At 59.9% G+C, this 22,700-nt stretch overlaps 1 protein-coding gene and 1 long non-coding RNA gene across 7 annotated transcripts in view; one reads left to right on the top strand and one right to left on the bottom strand.

The window, feature by feature from the left end:
* LOC131815993 (uncharacterized) overlaps window positions 1–5,098 on the top strand; it is a 15,075-nt gene extending 9,977 nt beyond the window's left edge. Inside the window, exons 2-3 of the long non-coding RNA XR_009347914.1 lie at window positions 1,472–1,543; window positions 4,144–5,098. This is a non-coding gene — a long non-coding RNA (uncharacterized LOC131815993). The remainder of the gene's footprint in view (window positions 1–1,471; window positions 1,544–4,143) is intronic.
* On the bottom strand, window positions 5,092–22,700 carry TBKBP1 (TBK1 binding protein 1). Of its 6 annotated transcripts, XM_059148234.1 has the most exons (11): window positions 22,564–22,692; window positions 21,019–21,151; window positions 20,386–20,645; window positions 19,878–20,000; window positions 19,504–19,608; window positions 18,311–18,491; window positions 17,540–17,715; window positions 17,282–17,343; window positions 8,577–8,695; window positions 7,610–8,337; window positions 5,092–6,683 (listed from the first exon to the last, which is right to left on the bottom strand). In XM_059148234.1, the coding sequence occupies exons 3-11, from the start codon at window positions 20,608–20,610 to the stop codon at window positions 6,555–6,557; spliced, it is 1,848 nt and encodes a 615-aa protein (XP_059004217.1). In that variant the 5' UTR covers window positions 20,611–20,645; window positions 21,019–21,151; window positions 22,564–22,692; the 3' UTR covers window positions 5,092–6,554. The 6 variants fall into 6 exon arrangements, with proteins under 6 accessions (XP_059004217.1, XP_059004216.1, XP_059004220.1 ...); XM_059148233.1 differs by lacking the exon at window positions 21,019–21,151 and having other exon boundaries at window positions 22,564–22,700; XM_059148237.1 differs by lacking the exon at window positions 22,564–22,692 and having other exon boundaries at window positions 19,504–19,602; window positions 21,019–21,986.

The raw sequence follows: 22,700 nt of genomic DNA, 5'->3' as shown, positions 1-22,700 counted from the left end.
CCTAACATTCCCTCTATGTGCCCTGCATCAACTGGCTCCAAGCCAGACTTCCTTCCCAGTTCATCCAGCCCTGCTCCTTCTGCTGAAGCGGGACTATCAGGCAGAGCAAGAGCCCAGTTCCAAAGAGGAAAACAAAAGTCTCTGCTCATTCCCAGCGCTCACCTTCTCTGTGCACCGTGTCCACCCCCGGCCACCACAGAAACCCACAGGGCATTGGAGCCTTCATCCCAAAATGAGTCAAGGCCCCTCAGAGGGGGTTGAACCAGGGTACAGGAATTTCCCTTCATGTCAAACAAGGGCTTTACTTGACACCAACTTCTGTCCAGCCTTCTTGGCCCTTGGAGCCAAGATTGGCTTCCCCGCTCAGAGGGGCCAGAGCTCCTGTGGGCAAACCCAGTTGTCCGCTGGAGATGCCTTCCTCCCTGACCTCTGTTAACACCTAACTCACTCCCTAAGTTCGATGTTAAGGTGGGGGGAACCCTAAGTCCTGGCTTGGGGGTGAGAAGCGCTCAGGCCTGCTGAGCTGTACTGCACACCCGCCTCACGTTGTGTCCCACAGTACTCTCCACATCTTCTGTCCAGGGAAGCAATGGAAATAGAAGCTTCTCCCTAGGTCTGAGGCCTCAGGGGGCTCTCAAATGGGGTGTCAAGAGGCCAGCTGCAAATCTCCTAGCTCATTCTTTTTCCCCTTGTGCTCAAGAGAGCAAGAAGATTTTCTTCCAGCAAGGAGGGAAGCGCTTGGAGGCGGGGAGAGGCTCCAGGGCCAGTAGGGATGGCTGGCAGGAGGAGTGGAGGCAGCGGGCCATCCAGCTGACCCCTAGGGGAGCTGGCATACCCCCCCACACACCCTGCCCCCTGCACTGCATATATTCTCTCCCTCCAAAATAGCATCTCTGGAGGGGGGAAGGGGGGGTTCTCAGCTCACTGTTCACTCCTTCCCACATTGTGTTCACAGCTCTCTGGGCTGTCTCTCGCGACCTGGTTTCCCTGCCAGGCCCTTCTGCTGTGCCTCCGCCCTCACCACTTGGCTCTTCCAGGTCCCAGACCCCTCTGGCCGAGAGGGCGCTCCTTCTCCTAGCTTGGCCCGTCTCTGTCCTGCAAGCTGTGCCTGCCACAGTATCCCCTTTGCTCTTTGAGACAGAAGTGAATTCAGTGCACATAAATGGGCACCAAATGCGTTTGTGGGGGGTCTGTGTGGTCGTCACGGGGCAGGGAGGAAATAGGGCACAGTCCTGGTTCTGTTCTCCACAGAGCTTACAAAGGAGAGGTCTGGCACGGGAGCCGCTTCCAAGTAAAGCTGGGCCATAGGCCTCTCCCAGAGCTGGGAGGCCCTCCTCCCGCTCACCCCATAGCCCTCAGGCCAGGGTCGCACACTGGATCCTGGTGCACCTCGCACCACTTCCAGAATCTCCTCACAAGCTCCCCTCCTAGCGTCTGGACTATTTCTCATGCCGAATGTTCCCTTGCACAGCTCCCAGGTGGGACCTGCCCTAGGAAATGCCCAATCTGACAGAGCAGCAGGACCCAGAATGAAGAGAACAAGGTAGGCAGAGCTGGGGCATGAGAGTCGCGAGAGGGTCCCCAGGGAGAGAGTTTCCAGGGGAGGAAAGGCTGAGGGGACACTGCTCCGGAGAAGGACTGCAGCAGGGCTGGGCGTCTGGGGTGTCTGGGCCAAAGGAAGTGGGAGGTCAGGATGGGGTGTCCTCCCGGTCTGAGGAAGGAGGAGCCTGGGGCCAGCTGTGGGTCTGGAAAAGGCCTGACCTCCTGCCTCCCTCCCCGCACAGGGACCAGGCAGAGGGGGGAGGTTGGAGGCAAGGAAAGAGAACCTCCAAGAGCCCCCCAGGGAACCACCTCAACCCCTTGTTATTTCTGGCTCCATTTTCTTGGTCAAGAAGGGTGTCAGTGGTAATGCAAATTAGGAGGTGTTGGCCAACACCCATCCTGTCCCCACTCCCAGCCTCTCCCTCCCTCCCCCCATGCCCACGCTCACACAGCCAACTGGAACATCTGTGAGGCATGCCTGGTGCCCTTGACCTTGGCTCAGTTGGTATGGAGGGTGAGTGAAGCGGTGGGTTCTCTGGCGCACCAGCCCCTGCCCCACGGACAGGACAGCCGTCTGATACCCAGGTCCTCCCCCTCACCGTGGCCCCCTCCGGCCCTTGACCTGGCCAGGCCTCCCTGGGTCATTACCATCCGCAGAGACAGCCAATGCCCAGACCAAAGCCTTCTCTCCAGGCAGCCATGGGAGCAGCAGAGACTGCAGCACTGTCCCCGGCACTCCCTGGCCCTACAGTTTTGGTTAGATCTCAAAGGCACTTGGGCAACCCCAGGGCACAGTCCTGAGAACCCCTAGTTTCTCTGGAATCAATACAGAGAGAAGGCAGGAAGAGAGCAGGGCTCTGGGAGGATCTCTCACACTCTCCCCCAGGAGCTGGCCTCTGCCCAGACACCTTGTCCCCCTCCTTCCCAGTTAGAATCCACCTTGTCCTTGATGGTTCATCCATGCGTCTGACCTCAGTTCTTCCTGGGGAAGCCGAAGTGGCTCTGTTCTTGTTCTTGCTGAGGGAGAAGTGGGACTGGGGGAGCGGCCCTGCTCCCCCCACCCTATATAAAGATGTCACCCCCTCTGTTCTTGTTCATTAGTCCTAATCAGCGGGGTGAGTTGTTTCTCATTAACACGGCTGACTCACCCACACACCCCTCCTCTTTGTTAGCGATCAGCTTCTCCCCTGACACACACACACACACACACACACACACACACACACGGTGTGTGTGTGCCCCACGCACGTGAACACACGCACACACCAACTTCTAGAAGGAGCTGACAGCCTGTACAGGGACCCAGAAGAGGGGCAGGGGTCTCCCAGAGAAGGGCAGCGGTGTAGGGTCCCCAGAGATGAGGCAGCTTGTGGTGAAGGAGAGACCGAAGGCAGAGGGGCCAGAGCCGGAGAGAACGTTACTGGGCGCCGGCCCTTCACGGAGCCCTTGGAGATAGACCTGTGCCGGCTTTGGTCCCTGTGCATCTTCCCGATCCCTACTAAGTCTGGCTTTGGGTCTGCGCTGGCAGGAGCCAGTGGGTCCCTTGGATGTCTTCTCCAGCCTCAACAGCGGTCTCCTCTCCATTCTGCCCCTGGGAAAGCTGTTGCAGCCTTCTCATCCTTCCAGAAGCCTCATGATCTGGATCCTTTTGTCCCCACACTCTCTCAGGCCCTAGAGAGCCCCTACGTTACTCCCACAGACTACCCAGAGTAGCCAAGGCCCTGTCTGATCCCCATTCTACTTGAGAAGAGAGGGAAGAGTGTTGGCAGGTTCCCCAGCCCTCCCCCAGCTCCCCGACCTCTCATGTCCTCTCCTTTTGGGGGGCATTAAATGAAAGCCTGCAGTTCTGGAGGACATGGGCTGGGGACACACTGGCTTTCCCCTTTTTCTCCCTTCCCTCCCAGCCCTCAGCAACTTTCTGCCTTGCACCTGAGCCCCTTCCCAGGTCCCTAGAAATCAAAGACAGAATATGCACCCTAGGGGCGCCTGGGTGCCTCAGTGGGTTAAAGCCTCTGCCTTCAGCTCAGGGTCCTGGGATCAAGCCTCACATCAGGCTCTCTGCTCAGCATGGAGCCTGCTTCCTCCTCTCTCTGCCTGCCTCTCTGCCTACTTGTGATCTCTGTCTGTCAAATAAATAAATAAAATCTTAAAAAAAAAAAAAAAGAATAGGCACCCTATGTCCCCATGCCCTCCTCACACCGGTGACCACAAAGATGTCCAGGCTATGGGATACCTGGGTTCCCTCTTACCTTCAGACATGCCAAGGACCAGAAGTGGTTCTCCAGGTCATGCCCCAGCCTATATAGTTCATTCCCAGGTCATCCTTTGCCTTTTTTCTCTCAACGACTGGGATTTTTCTTTGCCTCATGTCCTTGTACCAACCCTAATTCATTCAAATTGCTAGCAAATGTTTCCAGAGATGCAAGAAGGATCCGACCCAGAAACCTGGGTGCTGCCTTCTTCCATGGGAGTTGTCTGAGGTGGAAGAATAGCAGGGTACACTGAGTGCCCATGTTCCATAAGTCTTCAGAACCTTCTTTCCCACGGTTTATGAAGCCATGTCCCATAGGAATGGCTATTCTCACCTTTCTTTGCACTCAGGATTTGGCTGCAGACGGAGTCAAGTTTGGAAGAACTTTTAGAAGCCAGCTGTAGTTGTTAACTGCAACAGAGGAGCAGAGAAAGCTGGGACATCTCCCCACTGGGTTTGAACCTGGGCACTGTTATGGGGAGGGATGTTTGCCCTGGATCTGGAGCTGAACCTCAGCCTTCTATGAGCAATTGCCCCAGCCTTTTAAGTGAATTCTTGGCCTGCAGGGGTCATGAGGACATGAAAGAAACCAAGAGTTGGTGAATAGAGCTCAGACCTTTTCTGCAGACAGAAAGTCACAGGATTATGACCTGGCTTTGACAGCCCCCGTTGTGGGGCTTTCAAGGCAGCTGCTGAGCCTGGAGCCCAGCCCCTCCCCCACTCTCAGAACCATAAGGATGTGGAACATGGGTTCTTCCTTTTTGAGGCCAAGCCTGGTTCCTGGGATGCAGAAATCACTAGGTGAAGACATAGTGGGTCCCAAACCCCCAAGGCTTTGGAACGTCCACCTGCTGGGAGGGAAAATTCAAGAGTTCCCAACACCTGCTCAGGGATAGGCTGGCTGCTTTGTCACAAAGACATCCTCTACTGGGGTGCCTGGATGGCTCAGGGGGTGTAGCATCCTCCTTTGGCTCAGGTCATGATCCCAAAGTCCCGGGATCCAGCCCTCCCTCCAGCTCCCTCTCCCTCTGCTCCTCCCCCTGCTTGTGCTCTCTCTCTGTCTGAAACAAATAAATAAAATCTTTTAGAAAGAAGCAGTTTAAATAAACTCCATGTCACAAGTCAACTGTGCCCACCTCCATATGCATGTCTCCAGAATCACCCTAAAACACCGATGCCCCACGCATCCCGTTGTCCAGTGCAACCCTGCATGGTTGCGGTTCCTCGAGACAGTCTGCAAAACCTCCTGCTACCCAGGCTTTTCTCCCCGCCCCAGCCAGGGACAGCACAGACCAAGAGCAGATGGAACAGGTAAGTTTTATTTGGACTTTCAACTTGTTCAGAGAGCTCAGGGGCCCCCACCTCCCTCTCCAGGCCCCCTTCTCCATTTCCCCTCCCCACGGGAACCCTCAAGGTACAGTGCCATGTGTCTCTGGAGTCCTTGGTCCCTTCCTGCCTGACACACCTCTTCACTCCCCTGCACTGAGGGGGAGGAGAGGGGTGTGAGGAGGTGGGGGGGGGCGGCTGGAAGTGTTGGATCAGAATGGGACATGCACTGACAGGTAGCGCCCACTGCCCTGGGCTAAGACCTGGGAGAGGCTCGCAGCGGGGAGCGGTGGGGGGGAGTTGGATTCATCGTGGGGCAGCAGGCTCTTGCCTTAGGAAGCTCCCCACCTCAGCCCTAGGGACCCCCTGGCCTCCTGCTTACCCATCCTTCTGAGGGTACGACTCTGAGGTAGATTTCACAGAGGGAATGTGGGTCGCTGGGTATGGGAAGGGGGGTTAGCTCTTTTGAAGTTGATCTCCAACAGCACCCTGGGCCCAGCCGCAGCTTCTGGCCTGGGAGGCAGGGCTGATGACACCCACCCAGCTAACAGAGGCCGAGTCGCACACAGGCTCCAGGGCACCTGTGTGGTCAGGGACTCGAGTAGTGTAAGGGTGGAGGGGAGCATCTGTCTTAACCATCTGTGTCTTGGTGCGAGGGGCTCTGGGGGGGTTGCAGGGGCCTGGGAGGCTAGCACAGACACTCCCCTGGCCTGGGGGTCATGGTGCAGGGTGTCCCCCTCACCCCTCCCCCTGCCCTCAGGGCAGCCTTTTTAGGCTGAATCCTCCCAGTCCTGCAGGGTCCTCCCTCTCCTCTCTCACCCCCAGGGGGGCAGAGGAGAACAAGACTGGCCGCAGGGAATGGCAAGAAATGAGATGCCTCCTTCCCCTAAGGCGGTGGGGGGGACCATGCCAAGAGCCCAGAGCTGGCTATGGGATGGAGGAACCAGTATCATTGTGCAAGGCAGGCTCTGGGACCCCACCAAGAGGTGCTCCCTGGACAGAGCACAGCCTGAGAAAGATGGACATCTGGGGAGAAGCTAGGGGAGCTCCCAGAATTCTCTGATACCTTCCCCCTCCCCCAGGCCCAAGCACTAGACACTTCCTTGGATCCAACCCTGTCTTGAGAACAGAAGGGCAGAGGGAGAGGCTGGGCGGGGGATGCCCCTCCCCATCCCAGCCCAGATCCTCACCCCCAACCCCCTGGCAGAAACCAGGGAGCTGGGGAGAGCTTCGGCTGGCCTTTCGGAAAGAGCCAGGGCTGAGTGGTGCCTAGACCAGGGAAGACGGCACACACGTTGACTCGGTAGCTAGTGGAGGTATCTGGGGGTCGCAAGGGGCAGGGGCCCCCCACGAGATTCATGCAGCATTCAAAGTGAGTGAGTGTTTGGGGGTGATGAGAGAAGATGGAGAAACAGCCAGTGGGTGGGGAGGCACCCTAGATCTTGCTGTTCTCCAGGTGGGAGTCAATGTGTTTGATGAGGGCATCATCCGGGTACCCAACAGGGAAACCTAGTTGGCAGAGGGGGCAGCTGCGGATATCAGAGCCCACTGTCTCCATGAGAAGCTGTGGAAAGAGAGGGGAGTCAGGTAAGGTCCCCAACCCTCTCTCATGGTCCCCACAGCCCAGCCTGCCCTTTCCTGAGACCCAGGGTAGAGAGGACTGTAACACGCAGAGAAGGCCTGGTTACTCCTTGTAAGCACCATCCCTCCTCCCCTGCCCTCCCTGCCCACCTTCCACCGGTTTAGCATCCACTGCCCCAACCCAGGGCATAGGACCCCAGGAGGCCTGTATGCTCAGCCTGCCAGGGTATATGCAGTAATGAGGCATAATGCAGAAGCCGAGACCCAGACATGCCCCCAGAGTGACTAAGACACGGTTCCCACATAATTCAAAGCAATGGATAATCCCAAACAATGTACAACCCAAAAATAATTTTCTTTCTGGCTTTGGAATATATTTTGGTCCTTCCAGGTGGCAAGGGTTGGCTCTGACATTCAGGAAACTCATTATTTCAGTGAAATGCTAGAGCCCTAAGACAGGCTGCCTTCTAGGACAACCGGTAAAGAGCAGGGGCTCTGAGGCCAGATGGGGGGCACTGGATGCGCAGGCCCGACCCTCGTGTGGGCGGAGACCTGCAGCGGTCATCACGGCCCCCACCACTAGTGTCGCAACAGAAGGCTTTAGGCTCCCTGCCTCCCTCTCGGGAACCCTCTAACGGAATTAGATAAGAAAACTGAGGAGCTTGTCCGAGGTCTCCCGGAGGCTAAGCGCTGAGCTCTGGAATCAATCCCAGGCTGTCACTCTCAAGCCAGGCCCTTAACCTCGGCAATGGACGCGCCCCAGCCAGCCGTCAGGGGCCGCCAGGGTCCATGCAAGCCAAAGGCGGAGAGAGAGAAGTGAAGGGCGGGGGCAGTCCAGGGAGGCAGGGGGGCCGGTGCCCAGGGTGGGAGCCTACCACCACCCTCCCAGCCTGCGGGCGCCCCACTCACGTTGATGGACGGCCAAGACTGTGCGTGCTCCGCGTGGGCATAGGCAGCAGGCGACTCCGGGATGGGGAAGCCCGCGCAGAACGAGGCGCAGCGGATGGCGCCCGCTTCGGGGCTGGGCGGGCTGGTGGGCACGGCCCACTCCTCCTCCTCCGACGGCTGCTTCTCAAAGCGCAGCCGGAGGCCGTCGAAGGCGCGCCGCGGGCTGAGCGGCCGGCCGGGCCCATAGAGCTCGCCGCCGTAGGCCCGCGGCTTGGGCAGCGTGGCCGCCTCCGCCTGCAGCCAGGGCGGGGAGGCGCCCGCGTAGCCCGCGCCCTCGGCCATCTCCGAGTAGCTGCGGCGGCCCTGGAAGCCGGCCTTCACGTGGTGGCTGGGCGGCTTGGCGTAGGCGCGCTCGGCCGCCGTCCTCTCGCCTGGCGGCGGGGGCGGTGGGGGCCGGGGCTGCGGGGCCGGGCAGGCGGGGGGCCCCGGGGAGCGGCGCTGCGGGCTGGGGGACTGGCACGGCGGCGGCGGAGGCACCGGCGAGCGGCGCTGCGGGACGGGCGACGGGCAGGAGGGCGAGGCCGGCGAGCGGCGCTGCTGGGGCGAGGGGCACGGGGGCCCAGGAGAGCGCCGCTGGGGGGCGGGGGACTGGCACGGGGGTCCAGGGGGAGCCGCCCGGGCGGGCGGGGACGGTGAGGGGCACTGGGGGGCCGGGGAGTGGCGCTGCGACAGCGGCGAGTGTCTTTGGCCTGGAAGAGAAGCAGGAGAAGGAGAAGGAAGGACGGGGTGGGTGAGAGAGGGCTTCGGAACCGGGGGTGGGGGGGGGCGGCGGGGGGGAGAGCCACGGCGGCCCCCCAGCTCTCCTCGCAACGGGGGGAGGCAAGACCCAGCGGGGAAAAGCAAGGCAACCGTGGCCCCAGGACGCAGGACGGGAGCCAAAGCTGCCCTCCCGCCTCCCTGCGGACCCAGCTTCCAGGACCCATCTCACCGCCACTCCGGGCCTGCTCCTGCAGCAGCGTCCTCAGGATCCTCCCCTGCAGGGCACTCAACTCCCGGAGCCGGCCCAGCTCCTCTGTCAGCTCCGTGTAAGCCAAAGCCAAGTTCACCCTAAAGGACACCCCAGCCACCACCCCCCCGCCAAGACAAGGCTTGACTCCAGCCTGCTCCTGACCCTGAGGTCAGAGGGCATGGAGTGAGGAGGAGGTTAGCAGGTTTACGGTCACAGCTGTGGACAGAGAACTGCCCGTGCCCAGCCGCTGGCTCTCCCTTCCCTCCAGGGCCCTCCTACCCCAGCTGCATAAATGCTCTTGGGCTTTAAGGTCTACCTCAAACACCACCTCTTCCAAGGAGCCTCCCTCTCTTCCCAGTGAGCCTTACCTGGGGCTAGGGCAGTGGCTCCCCAACTAGGGGCTTGGGCTGGGGAGCTCAGTGACGCCAAGGGATCCCTAAATCCATGTGTTCACCAAGCACTGTCTACGGCCTGAGCACATCTGATACAGGTGTGTGCGAATGTTTTTCTAAGCTGAGCAGAAGCTGCGGTGACAAATAAAACAGATTCATCAAAAAAACGGCCCTGAGTTGAAAGTTTTCTCTATGTGTGAGTTTTCTCTAAGAGTGATTAATAAAAGCATAAGTACAACCTGTGTGTTGGGGGCAGGGGTTCACGGGGAGGCCTCCCCCTTTGTAGGACTGGGGACCAGTGCTGTACAGTTTTGTAGGTGAGGACGCGGCCTCCTGGCTTGCCAGAGGAGCCAACTGATAAACTGGAACCCGGGTCGGCCAAGTGCCATGTCCACTGCCCTCCTTCCACCTCAGCGCTGCCCCTGAGCTTCCAGTCCCGCACCTCCTGGGATCTCCAGGAAGCCCTTTCCAGGGGCAGCTGTGGAAACAGCTGTCCTGCACCACACACCCCCAGAGGGCGCCACCCATGAGACGCACTCAGCAGAAGTCGCCTTGCTCTGGAACTGCACGGGGAGTTCTTCAAAAGGGAGGATTGTGTTGCTGTATTTCTATTCCCAGCACCCTGTCCAGGCCTGGCCCCCAGGAGATGTTCCGGAAGTGAAGAATGAATTGAGCCTCCCCATCCATTTGCCTTTCTTCTTCCCTTTCTTCCTCCCACTTCCTCCTAGGCACCCACCTGCATGGAGCTGGAAGGGCTCTGAACTTAGCAAAGACTTCACCCACTTCCTTTTCTCTTCCTTTCTCTTTGGGTCACTTTGACCCAGCCCCGCGGAAGGTTCTCTCTCTCACATCTGCCCCTCCCCTCTCCCAGCCTGGGCTGCACCCCTCCAGGGAGCCCTTCCTGACCTCACAGGCGGCTCTGCGGTTGCCTTGGGTCACTGCTTTCATCTCTGTTCGGGCTTGGACACAGCCTGGGAGGCAGGAGCCTGGGAGGCGCGCGCGGGGGGGGGGGGGGGACAGGGGGGGGGTTGGTTTCCTTAGATGTCCCCACCCCCTTCCCAAGTCCAGAAGGGACTGTGGAGCTTCCCGGAAGTTGGAGCTGAAGGGAGGTGGCAGAGAGAGGCTCAGCCACTTCAGGTCGATCTGCTCTCAGGGGAAGCCCTCTTGCTCTAGGATCTGTAAGGTGCTGGGCATGAATAAGGTTGGGGAGGGGTGTCTTCAGGCCCTGAGGCCCTGTGCCCATCCCAAGGTCATGGTCATGGCAGAGAGGATCCCTGTAGAGGGGAGGGAGTGAAGACAGGAGTGAGGCCACTTGACTGTGAGGAACGGTGTGAGTGTGTGTGTGTGTGTGTGTGTGTACGCACATATGTGTGTGTGTCTGACCCTAGAGGAGAGAAGGGGAAGTCTTGAGGTTAGGGCTTCAGAGGGCAGGAAAAGCCGAGGTGCAAAGAGGGCAGATGATGACTGAGCTTCACTCTATGCTCACTGCTCACCGGCTGGTTCTCTCTCGCTAATCCTGGGGCTAGCTGGGTGATGGGGGAGCCAGATGCCCCTCCCATGACAAAATTATTTTTAACCCATCTGGGCCAAAGCCAAATTATTGCCAAGAGGCTGGATTCTGGGGGACAAGCCCACTTCCTAGGGAGAGAGAGTGCCCACTACCCATTTGAGGGTGCACAGGGATAGAGGGGAGCAAAGAGGAGGGAGTCCTTCGGGGAGCCCTGGCTGAGGTGCTGGAACCTTAATTCTACCCCGTCTCAGGCCTTACGTGATGTGTCCCGTGTTCCCCGACCTTCATCTCAGGGGTCTGTGGGAAGAAATGGCCTCTCTCCCAACAGACCGGAAGGTCCAGCCTGGGTGTCCCATATTTAATTGAGGACTCCCCAGTGACAGCTCCCCTCTTCCCTCTGAGTGCAGGAGTGAGGTCTCCCCCATCAGACTGGGGGTTTTGGAGGCTCCCGCTGACGGCTCTGTGGCAGGAGCAGGAGGGGGCTCTGAGCAGGGCACGGATGGAGCGTCCCCCTCTGACAGAGCAGGGAGCAGCTGCTAGTCTCGCTCCCCATCCGCCTTCACGGCCGTATCTCAGGTGACAGATACAGGTCGTCGCCTTCACACCCCGGCTTGGAGATCTCACCTGCCACACTCAGTTCCCAGGCCCCTATCTTTTCCCTACTTGCCTTCCTCTCCTTGTCAGGAGCTACCCCAGTTTCCAGCGCCCTGCTCCTGGCACCCTCCTCACGGATAAACAGATGGGCCAGCAGAAAACGGAAGAAGCCCCTAGTCCAGAACACCCCAGCTCTGACCAGGTGCAGGGAAGGGGGGAACTTGGGGAGGCCCATGAGTATGAATATCCTACAGCCCCAGGCGGCCTCACAAAGACCTCTGAGACCCCGGGCGAGGTGCTGGGGCCTGATCTGATGTCCTACGGCCCTTTCGGGCCGCCCCTTACATCAAGCCTCTCTTCCCACCTCAAGATGCACAGGCCCCAGGCAGCCAAAGATGCTGACAACTGAATGACTCACATTAGAACACACTGCCAATTCAGTGGAAAAAAATCTCAACTTCACAACACAACCAAGGCTTGCACACGTGCACCTGAACACACCTTCCGTTTCCTGGCTTCCCTGCCCACACCTGAATGGTAGTTCCCACGACGCAACTGTCTGGGAAGCATGGGTCAGGTAAACGCAGCAGATGGCTGCTCTGGGCAACTTCTTTATGGCTTAAATTATGGGAGAAAGGGGCGCCTGGGGGGCTCAGTCATTAAGCGTCTGCCTCTGGCTCAGGTCGTGATCCCAGGGTCCTGGGATGGAGCCCCGCATCGGGTTCCCTGCTCTGTGGGGAGCCTGCTTCTCCCTCTCCCACTCCCTCTGCTGTGTTCCCTCTCTCTGTGTGTCTCTCTGCGTCCAATAAGTAAATAAAATCTTAAAAAAAAAAAAGTTATGGGAGAAAGTTCTGTCTGCATCTCTCAGAACCTGGGATGGACCCCAGGTTGAAAAGAATGGATGAGGGGTTACCATGGGGCCGGGCATGATGCTAAAGAACGTTCCTGAATCCCCAGAGCAACCCCATCACATGGCTACTCCTCTCTCAGTGCTACAGATGACACAACCAAGGCTTACAGAGTCCTCAAGCCGAGGAGCAGGGCAGGTGCTGAAATGGAGCTCTGGTTCCCCAGACTCTAAGGTCCAGGCTGCTGACCACTAAGCTATATACCGCCTTCCAAGAGGAGCAGGAAAGCGGGGAGCTGGGGGGAGGGGCAGAAGGGAAAGAGGAGCAGGAGGAGGCTGGGGAGCTCCGCAGTAGCCGGAGCATCACCGACCCTGCCCTGGGAGGGGAGAGGAAGGTGCAAGACATACGTGGAAGATGAGAGCTGTTAAGAAGCTGGCTCAAGGTCACAGAGCAGCAGTGGCACAGAGCAGGGACTCAAACCTGCTCTTGGCTCCTCAGCCCGCTGAGCTGGCACCTTCGGGGGAGCCAGAGTGCAAACGGCAGAGCTGGCAGGAAGGAGGACTCCCTCCGCTGCAAATCTTTCCACCCTTCATTGACTTATCCTCCCATTCATTCTTTCCACGAATAAGTCAGGAGATCTCAAAATTCCATCTGGAAGCAATAATCTTCACTGCGACTGATAAAGCAACTGAGAGGAGGAAGGTCAGGGACCGCAGCCTCCTCCTCCTCCTCCGTAAAGGGGCTCTTTCTACCTCAAACCAGCTGGGAGGTACACGGACTCTGATGCACCTTCCCCAGGGAAGCTCACTGGGGGCCCACCCTGGGCCAGGTCACAGGAACGGGTCACAGGGACAACCAGCGCTGCACTATGGCACTGGAACTAGGGATGGACATAAGGTCGGGATTAAGGATGGGGTCAGGGTCACATTAGGGCTGGGGTTGACAGCTCATTTTCCATCAGGATTGTGGACACAGTTGGGGTCAGGAGGAGGGGTAGGGTTAAAACCGGGGACGCGATCAGTAGTATTAGGGTAGGATTGGGGTCAGGATCAGACAGCTGGTCAAATCAGCAGCTGACTCAGAATCAGGAGGAAAAACCAAAAGCCAGCATTCCCGGCCCTTCCATCTCTGCCCAGAGCTGCCCCCAGCTGCCCTTAGCCCCCTCACCCTTGTGGGGGAATTGAGGGACCAAACTTTCCACCACCCACGGGCACACCCAGCATCAGTCTTCCCGCCCGGCCCTCGGGGAGGGAACCACAGGCACCGGGCCGTGGAGCGGACTTGAGGCTGCGGGCCGGGGGGAGGAGGAAGTCACTTTGCAACAACCCAGTGCTCTACCACTTCCTTTCAAGCGCCTTGAGCCCCTTCACTCTCCTCGACCAGCTATGACTTGCGGTCCACAGAGCCTGGCTCCTCATGGCAGCCCTGCCGGGGTCCCAGCACAGCTAGACGCTGGCTGCATCTGGAAGGCCTCCTTGGAGACGGCCACATTGAGCAGCTGATGCCAGGGCTGGGAACCAGTACTCCTGTATGGGTGGGTAGCCACGCATGCCAGTGTGCCCAGGGCTGTCCTGGTTCCCCCGAGTGGCCCCCGCAGAATGGTGAGGGTTTCTGAAGTGTTCACATATTGAGATTTTTTACTTGCAACCCTGACCTGGTTACCGCAACAAATTATCCGATCATCCCTCACAGCAGAGCCGCCCACCTGAGGAAGAACCCAAACCAGACAACCACCAGAGAGACCATCGCCCCACCGGCTCAGGACCCGCTGGGTATTCACACTTAACTTGTCACTTAACTTCGCCAGTCACTAAACTTCTTTGCTCCACAGTAGAAAGGGGACAAGACCTTTGCCGTATCTTTGGTGAGAACAAGAGTCTGCAGGTAAACGGCCTCACACAGTGTGTGGCCTGGACGAAGGCCCAGGAGTGCCCAGGAGATGGGTCGAGAAAGAAAGAACCTCATGCTGATCCTTTCTTGGAGACACCATCCAGCTCACTGACCTTGGTTTAGGAATGATGGGAGGATGTGCAATTTCCCATCTAGGGAGACAGAGCTGCTCTCTGCCTTCCTGGCAAGGAAAGAGTCAGAGACAGATTCAAAGACCACCACCCCACCCCCGCCGGTCCCTTAGACCACAATGAGGTGGGAGTGCTGGGCACCGACTTCAGAGCTGCTCCCCCCACTCGGGGACTCCCAAGGCTGCAAGTGCTCAGGGTTAATTCCTGTGAGTGCCCCTGCCATGGCTGGAGGAGATTTGAAAGAAAGGAAGTAGGGAGGGTGAGAAGCGTGAAGGGGGAGGCCCTGGGCCTGCTGGTTCTGGGGCATGAGGCTCAGTTCAGGGTACACGGGGGTCTCCGACTTCCGTCCTGACCCACCCCACACTGCCCTTGACCTCTGTGCAGAGTTTCCATCCTCTCTCTCCGAGTTCACACTTCTCCCCCACCACTAACCGCAGCCCACGCAGAGGCTTGTGGGCGGAGAGAGGGGTGTGGGGAGGGGGGCGGAAAAGGGCCAGGGCTGCAACACTGAGCCCCCCACGTTGGGAAAAAAGCAAGCCCTATGGTTCTCTTCCTCATCACTCATACTGAGCCCCCATTTTCTCACAGGGGGCTCCCCTCTCTCACTGCACCCTCACTCCCTTCACTGAGCCTGCCCACCCAAGCCCTCAGCCCCCTCAAAGAACCCCCCACTCCACAATTTCCCCTCCACCCTCAGCACTAGCCACACCCTCAGAAAGGCCACACTCTGAACTGGGCTTCGAGGGGAGGGGTCTATGGGTTCCACAAACCGCTGCCCCCCCACCTCAGCTGAGACACTCTGGGGTCCTGACCTCCCTGTGCTTCCTAAGAAGCAGGTGGGTCTCCACTCCCACCCTCCCTCACCATTGCCTCTGGCCCTTGACTGACCTCCAACAGCTCTCCTCTGGGACAACCTGTCCCTGTGCCCTGGGCAGCAGCCACCAAGTGCTGGGGCTGACCAAACAGCAGGGCAACCTTGCCCAGAGGTCAGACCTGGAGGGTGGCAAAGAGGCCCAGTCTGGAAGGCGGCTTTCAGAGGAACACTGCCGCTGAGCACAGCTGGTGGGCTGGGGGCTCCAATGAGAAAGACTGGGAATCCTTGGGGCCAGGGCTGCCTCGAAGGCCTGTCTCCTCTGCATGGGTAGACCCACTGGCGGGAGTGGGGGGCCACGTAGGGTTAGCAGAGGCAGTTATGGGGGGGTCTATTTTAACAGTCAGGACTCCCATAATAAAACTGGCTGGCCTGGAGGTGTCCGAACAGAGACAGGTAAGCGCCTTTCAGGAACACACGAGACCTGCAAGGGGGTAAATCAGCCTCGCAGTCCTCTCCTGGGAGACCCCACAGGCAAAATTCCCACTAGCCTGGAGGGTCTGGACAAAGTGGAAGGAAGAGGAGGGGCTGGGGGGGGGAGTGAGCTGAGAGCAGGTGACTGAGGCCTCAGGTGGGAGGGCAGGGGAGGGAGCCCTCGGGAAGCAATTACCAAAAGGAGCTGAGTTTATAAGAAAATAAAACTGCCGGGGGAGTGAGGACTTCCTCTGAGAATTAACTCTTGCCAAGCTGGGGCTGTCCAGAGACGCTCCATTTGAAAAAAAGCATGAGGCTGGGCGAGACAGAGCCCCGCCGGCTCCGGGGTGAGAGATCCAGGAGGCGCCCGAAGCTGAGTCCCAACCTTCTAGGACAGAGGGGAGGAACTGGAGGTCACCCCAGGTAAGAGTGGCCCGGCCAGCCTCTGGGCGAAGCGTAACTTCCTCTGGCCAAAGGGACTAGGGTGGCATGTGCCCCGGGTGGGAAGGGAAGGGGAGGGGCTGTCCTGCCCACGGGGGCAGCATGGACCCTCGTCCTCCACAAGCCCCTTCTGGGAGTTCTCCTTTCCTGGCTCACTCACAGCCTTGGCCCCTTGCGGCCCACCAGTCCTTCTCCGGCCTCCCATCCTTACTGCCTTCCTCCCACACCTCTCGGTAACGACTGACCTCTGAGCCCAGGACGGAAACCTGGGGCTGCAGAGCCGAAGCCAGTAAAGCAAAGCACTCGGCATCCCTGGAAGGATTGACAGCCTGGCTGTTCAGATTCTGGCCCTGCCAAAAAGTCGTCTCCCTGGATGCACCCAGTTGGAGGGAGCCGTCACTGCTGGGCTGCTAAGAGAGGCTGGGACTCAGTGAGCCCTAGAGGCCCCTATGCTGTAATGCCTGAGGCAAGCTAGGCTTCTAGAAAGTGTGTGTGTGTTCGGGATGGTACGCATGGGTTCGCATGTGCCCAGACCCACAAGCTAGGGCGCACCTAACACCCCCCCCACCAGAAGCCAAGCTGAGGGATCCCACCCACCAGTCCCACAAACTGGGTTCTCACCCCCCAGATATCACAGCTCCACCCAGGCCCTCACCCCAGGGTGCAGAGGGAAGTGAGGGGTATCCCCAACTGGCCAGAAGCCTGGAGGAAGGTGAGAAGGAAGCCCACTGGAAGGAGGACCCCTAGGGTCCCATCGCTGGGTAGACAGCATGATGGAGAGGGGGTCTCTGCCCCTCTCCGGGCCTCGGTCTTCCCTCCCATGAAAGTAGGGAGTCTGTGCCACACGACTGGTTTCAGGGGAGAAGACTTAGGCGGAAGGAGGTTTGCGCTTTGTTTCTCAGAAAGCGGGAGAGGGTGAGTTCAGGGTGCGGATGTGAAAAGCGTCAGGCTCGCCGCTGTCAGGCTGCCGCTCGCCCTCTCCCTTGCTGCCCAACGCTGCCCCAGAGGCCCCCAGCCCTAGACTCCCCACTACTCCCTCCCTACTTCCTGCAGCCCTTCCTTCCCAGCGCAAGTCCCAAGGGACACCCCAGCAGAACAGGTTCTAATTCCCCTCCCTGCTGCCCCAGAACTCCAGGATGCCCCTCTTCTCAGCCTCAGCTTTCTCCTGAGACAGGAAACAAGGCACCACAAATCCTGGAAGAGACCACCTCCTTCCTCCTCACCAGGAAGGGGACAGCTAACCCAACTAGCTGGCCCTCTTACTGGGACAGAAAATGGGGCCCCAGAGAGGCCCAGGAACTCACCAGGGGACACAGAACAGAGCAGCAAAGCTGCTGAGATGTCTCAACTCGACACCACAAGGAGGTATGAGCTCGGGTGCCAGAAGCAAAAAGGACATCCTAGAAGGCCACCTCCTTTCTGTGAAGCATGTGGAGCCACTTGAGCACACCAAACCCTGCAACCCTGATGCTGGAAGAGAGGTCCTCCGAGCAACACAGAGCAGGAGAAGTGAACCGAAGGGGGGGGGGACCCAGGAAATGCCACCCCTAGGGCACAGAGGCAAAGAAAGAGAGGATTTCGGATGCGACTTACTGATCATCCCCGACTCTTTTCACCCACGCCATGTCCCTCTCTGACTGGTTGGAGGCGAGATCCTAGGGAAGAAGACTGAGGTCAGATGCCAATGGTCACCTTACCCAGACCCCCCAACCCCCACACACCCCTTAACACTCCCAGGGCCAGTCTATACCTAGGAAGAAAGTCCTGGGCCTCTAAAGGCTCCTTCCAGCAGCCCCCGGCCTCCATGGAGCTCTGGGCAGGGTTCTGGCCTCCAGTGTCCCTGCCCCTTACCTGGGCCCGGCTCTCCTGTAGCTGCTTCAGCTCCCCCTGCAGCCGCTCGCACTCAGCCTGGAGCTGCTCCTCCCGAAGCTGAGCCCCCCGGGCCTCGCCCTGGGCAGCCTCCAGAGCCTCTTCCAACCTCCGCCGCTCCAGCTCACTCACACTGGCTGTGGGGCCCGGCCAGCCTGCTGGCAGGACAGAGGATAATGTCAGGCTGGGTCTGGCTGCCAGGCACCCTCCACTGACTGACTCCCAGACCAGCAGAGACTGAAACAGGTGAGCCCCGCAGCATGAGAGATCCGAAAGGGCCGGCCACAGGCCGAGTGTCCCGAGAAGCCGCTACTGAGGGCTGTGAGGAAGGACGGTCTGAGCTGCTGCTTCTAATCTTCTTGGAAGCCAGGGACAAAGTAAGATGGCCTCATGAAGGACTTCCCTGGCCACATTCAAATCTCCCAGAGTCCTTTGGCCTCTGCTCCTCACCACCTGGGACAGGCCTTGGGGGGTGGGGGGGATCTGAGTGGAGGTGCCCTCTGCTGACACATATGGGAACTGCATGCAGCGGCCACCTGGGGCAAACAGGCAGTAAGCGGGGAGTGTCGATGGGAGAAACTGGGTAAGGGAACAGGTGGTAAAGAGGGATAGGGTAACTATGGGAGAAATTTAAGACATTATAATGGGGTGTTGACCCCCAATCCCAAAAGGGAGAGCTGTCCGGTGATGCTGAAACGGGGGTTAGGCTTGGGGACTTCGGGGTAGAGACATCGGGGGTCGCAGAGATCTCACCGTGACTCAAACCAGATCCCCCTCGCAGGGCCAAGTAGTGCAGGTCCAGATCAGCACATGGTGGGGCAGGGGTGGGCGGGGGGCTGGGGCTGGAGAAGGCGGCGTCCCGGAGGCCTTGCTGCTGCCGCAGCTGCTGTTCCAGGCCGCAGATCTGCCGCAGGTGGGTCTCTACCAGGGCCCGCTGCCAGGAGACACAAAGGGAAGGGTCTGCCCAGCACCAGGGAACCCTTGAGGGCTCCCCAGACCCAGGACTCCCACATGTCTGGGACGCCACCTCCCCACAATGAGCTGAGGCCCCAAGTCCCACATCCCAGCTGCAATCTCAGTGGCTGTGAGTGTGCGGTCCCGTCTCTCAGTAACTGCAATGCAGGTGTTTCTGGCTGTTGCCCTGTGCAAGGTCAGGGTTAAGGCCTCTTCCCTGCCCTAAACACACGGGACACTCATACAGACCACACCGTCTCATCGGTCCAGACACAGCCACCCCCTCAGAAGCATCACAACTTCTCTTTGCCTATAGGATAACCACTCTGGGCTTCACCCATCTCATCTCCAACACAGGGACAGCCACGCTTACCTTGTACACTTGTTCAAAGGATTAAAATCAGTAAATATATCTAAAGAGACCACAGCAGTGCCTGGCACACAATAAGGGCCATCTAAGTGTTTACAGTGATGAAGGCAAAGCATTTTTACACAAATGCCCCACCACAACACAGCACTGCGGTTCTTGTGAGCCCTTTCCAGAGGAGGGCCAAGGCTAAGTGACGTGACCCAGGGAGGAGCTGGCAGAAACCACGTCTCCTGACTCTGACGCCAGCCCCCCTACTCCCGCATGGCCATACCCCTGAATCACACACTTGCCGGACTCATCCCAGCAGCCACGGGGACCTGATCCCCTCTGCCCTTGCCCACGCCACCTTCCAGGCACAGGTCCACAGGCACAGAGTCGACCCAGCCGAGACCCAAACACACGCATGGAGACACAGCGTCGGCGGGGACACTGAGTGGCCAGGGGTGTGCCAGGAATCACTCACAACTGGTACGACACACTCAGCTACACTCTAAAGGGCGACAGCCACTCAAAGACACACAGGAACCCACTGGGTTCCACACTACAGACACACACGTGGGATCACACGCCATCAAGCCACAAGGGTCACACGCTCAAGCACCCCCGGCTCCCTGGGCCTCACCATCTCCCCCAGCTCTGTCTCCAGGTCGCTCTTCTCCACGCAAAGTTTCTCATAAGCCTGGATCATCTCCCCAAGCTGTTCTTCCTGCTCCTTATTCTTCTGCAACTAGATGGGGCCCGGAGGGAGTGGAGGGCACGCCACAGTCAGGCCCACCCTTGATGTGGGGGCCAAGCAGCTCCCCGTGCCTCCCCCATCACATCCAGCACCCAGTGGAGGGGTGGGGGAGGCTGCAGCCCATTCCAGGGAGGACCGCAGCCATCTCTGATCAAGGAGACAGAGGCGGGGGGCGGGGGGGGACAGGAGGTGTTGGAATTCTGCTGGAGCAAGGAGCTCAGGGAGCCCAGCCTGGGCTGAGAGGCCAGCAAGGGGCTCACCTCATGCTGGAACTGATTGAGCCTCTGCTGCAGGCTGACCTTCTCCATCTCCAGCAGGGACCCATCCTTGATTTCATACAGAGAGAAGCCGTGCTCCTCTCCAAAGTCATTGATCAGCGGGTACTGTGGGCAGGCAGGCGTTCAGGAGAGCTGGTGCCCAACTCCCTGCCCAGGCTTCAGCCTCTCTTAGGCCCCCCACAACCTGCCTCAAAGTCCTGGTCCCTCCATCCCCCTGCTCAACTGCGACCCACACCACCTGGAGGCATCTCTCACCAACCAGATCTTGTTTAGCTCCAAGGTCCCATCACTTTGGCCCTCCGGATCCCTTCCTGACCCTTCCTGACCCTTCCATCCAGAGCACCCACATCCGTCACAAGAGATCCTCAAGTTCCCAAGAGCACGGATCTGGATCCTTCTTTGGGATTCCTGGGATCCCCAGTTCCTGCCCCTCAGCAACCCCCACCCCAAGACACACAGAGCCAGACCCCTATCTTTTCCAAGTTCTGACCTTGATCTCGTAGACTTTGAGACGGCGGCGGAGGGTGGCATTCTCCCTCTCCAGGCCTCCCAGTCGCTCTTTGATGTCCCCATAGGCTGTGATGAGGGCAAAGTGGGAGGCGGAGCACATGTCCCCACCAAGTGAGGGGTCTCCTGGGGCATCCAGCCACACCTCACTGGGCCCCAGTGCCTCTTGGGTCAGGATGCTGATGTCATCTTCAAACATGGACTCCATGGCAAGGGCCTGGGCCTGGGTCCCCACTGGGCCTCCTGGGAGAGCAGGAGCAACAGTGGAGAGGACAGCTTGGAGGCTGTCCCTGATACCCCTTGACCTGGCTTGAGGAACACTGTTGCCAGCCAAGAGGCAGCTTGGAAGCTGCACCCACCCCTGGTTCCCCCCAAGGGCTGTCTTCTCTTCTCTGCTGCCTTTGGCTGAAGGGGCTGGAACCAGCTGAAAACTTGAGTGGGGGACAGGGAAGAAGTAGGGACAAGTAAATCAGGCCAGCAGCAGGGAAGAATTCCTTTCAGAACCCAGGGAGACCTGTGGACAGGAAAGGGCTGCCTTCCCAAGTTAGGACCCAGCCAGGCCTGCCTTGACACTCCTCAGCCCCTCTCCAGCCCCCCGCCCCGCTTCCCCAAGTACCTCTCTGCCAAGCTGCTCATCCCAGGCCTCTGGCACCCCAGCTCCTCCCTAAGGCCCAGTGCGCTGGGAGAGTCAGCCCCTCGCTGTCAGGACGTCCTCTGCGGGGGCCCCCGCCCAACTTCCCAGCTTCTTCCTGCAGGATCCCGGAGTTCAGGAAAAGGAAGTGCCTCCCCCACTCACACCAGGGCTGTGGCAACCCTCCAGGACCTCCTCGCCCCTGACCTGGGACCCACAGGAAGTCCTCCCAGAGTGTCAGAGGGAACACACAGCCGGGAGGGGCGGCCCTGGGAAGGGAGGGCCAGAGAATTCCCTAGCCCGCCCATGCCCATGTGCAGGCACACAGGGAAATGGGGAGTCCTGGGAGGGGGCAGGAATGACTCAGGGCTCCCAGAGAGTAGGCGAGGGGGTGCGTGTGTACTTCTCCTGGCCCTGTTTATGAATGTGTGTCTGTGGTTGGCATGTGTGGGGGGGAGTGTGTGTGTCTGTGAATGAATGTAGGTGTGTCACAGTCAATGAGTGCCTTTGCAGGGCTGCGGCTGGGGGTCAGGGATGGAGCTGGGAAGTGGCCCAGAGGCCGTGTGTGTTTGTGTGTGCGCGTGTGTGCATGCGTGCGTGAGCGTGTGTGAAGGGTGGGCACGTTCGGGGCCGTGTGTCACGTGAGGCACTATGGGAATGTCCGAGGTGTGTGTGTGTGCGCGCGCGCGCCGGATCGTGTGTGCGCGTAGAAGAGGGGGCTCGGCGTGCGGTGTGAGTTGAGACAGTGGGGTCCTCGACCTCCCAAAGCCGGGCGGCAGGAGCCTAGAGTGGAGAGGGTTCAGGCCCGGGGCCCAACACCCTCCCGCCCCAAGGCCCCATTAAGTGCCAGGGAAAGGCGTGTGACCGGGTCTGAGTAGGGAGTGTGTGCGCGTGTTTGTAGGGCTGGCCCCACCTTTAACCCCTTCCTCTCCAGGCGCATCCCCTCCCCCCCAACTCCGACCGCCAGCGCTCACCACACGCCCCCCGGGCCCCCCAGCCCGCCACCTCGGGCCCAGCCCCGCCTGCAGGGGCTCTGTCCCCTGGGCCGCCCCGACAGACGCTCCTTTCCTCCGCATCCCCCGCCGGCCCAGCGGCCCCGGGTGAGAGCCGCGGAGGGCGGATGGGGAGGCGGGGGTGCCTCCTCGGCCCCGGGCCCCTACTGCGGCCCCTTTAAGAGCCGCCCTTTAAACCCCTTCAGTTCGGCGGACAGAAATTGTCGCCCCTCCCCTCTCGGGGGCCGAGACCACGCAGCCCCCTCCCCCACCGCTGGCCGAGCCCCGGGCCCCCAGTCGCCAGTCACCGGGCCGGGGAAGGGGGCTCCCGAGGCGGTGCGGCCTGAGGAGCGGCGGCGGAGGGGGAAAGGGAGTGGTGAACGCGGGCGGCCGGCGCCGGACCCTTCCCCTCCCCGGCCCGCCCGGGCCAACTGCCGGCCCACCTCCCGCCCCCCTCCCCCGGCCCACCCTGCGACCCCGGGGAGCGGCCCCCGGGCGCTGCTCCCCTCCCCCCGCCCCAGCCCCGCCGGGGACTCACAGCTGCTGCCGGTTCCTGCTTGTAATCGCAGCTTACCCCCTCCGCCTGCTCCCTCCCCAGACGGGCACCGGTGCCCCCACCCCCCTGGCACCGCGCTCCGCTCTCGCCCTGTCGCCGCCGCCGGGTCTCTCCCCACC

Source organism: Mustela lutreola, chromosome 15 (assembly GCF_030435805.1).
Source record: "Mustela lutreola isolate mMusLut2 chromosome 15, mMusLut2.pri, whole genome shotgun sequence".
Taxonomy (NCBI): Eukaryota; Metazoa; Chordata; class Mammalia; order Carnivora; family Mustelidae; genus Mustela; species Mustela lutreola.
This window is presented reverse-complemented; position numbering and strand designations above follow the sequence as displayed.

Bases quoted from the DNA above. Each gene is read 5' to 3' on its own strand.
- TBKBP1 (XM_059148233.1), bottom strand. From the start codon at position 20,610: ATGGAGTCCATGTTTGAAGATGACATCAGCATCCTGACCCAAGAGGCA. The intron at 17,716-18,310 runs GTGAGATCTCTG...CTGTCCTGCCAG, and splicing joins GGGATCTGGTTTGAGTCACG to CAGGCTGGCCGGGCCCCACA. The intron at 8,338-8,576 runs GTGAGATGGGTC...CTTCTCTTCCAG, and splicing joins GGAGCAGGCCCGGAGTGGCG to GCCAAAGACACTCGCCGCTG.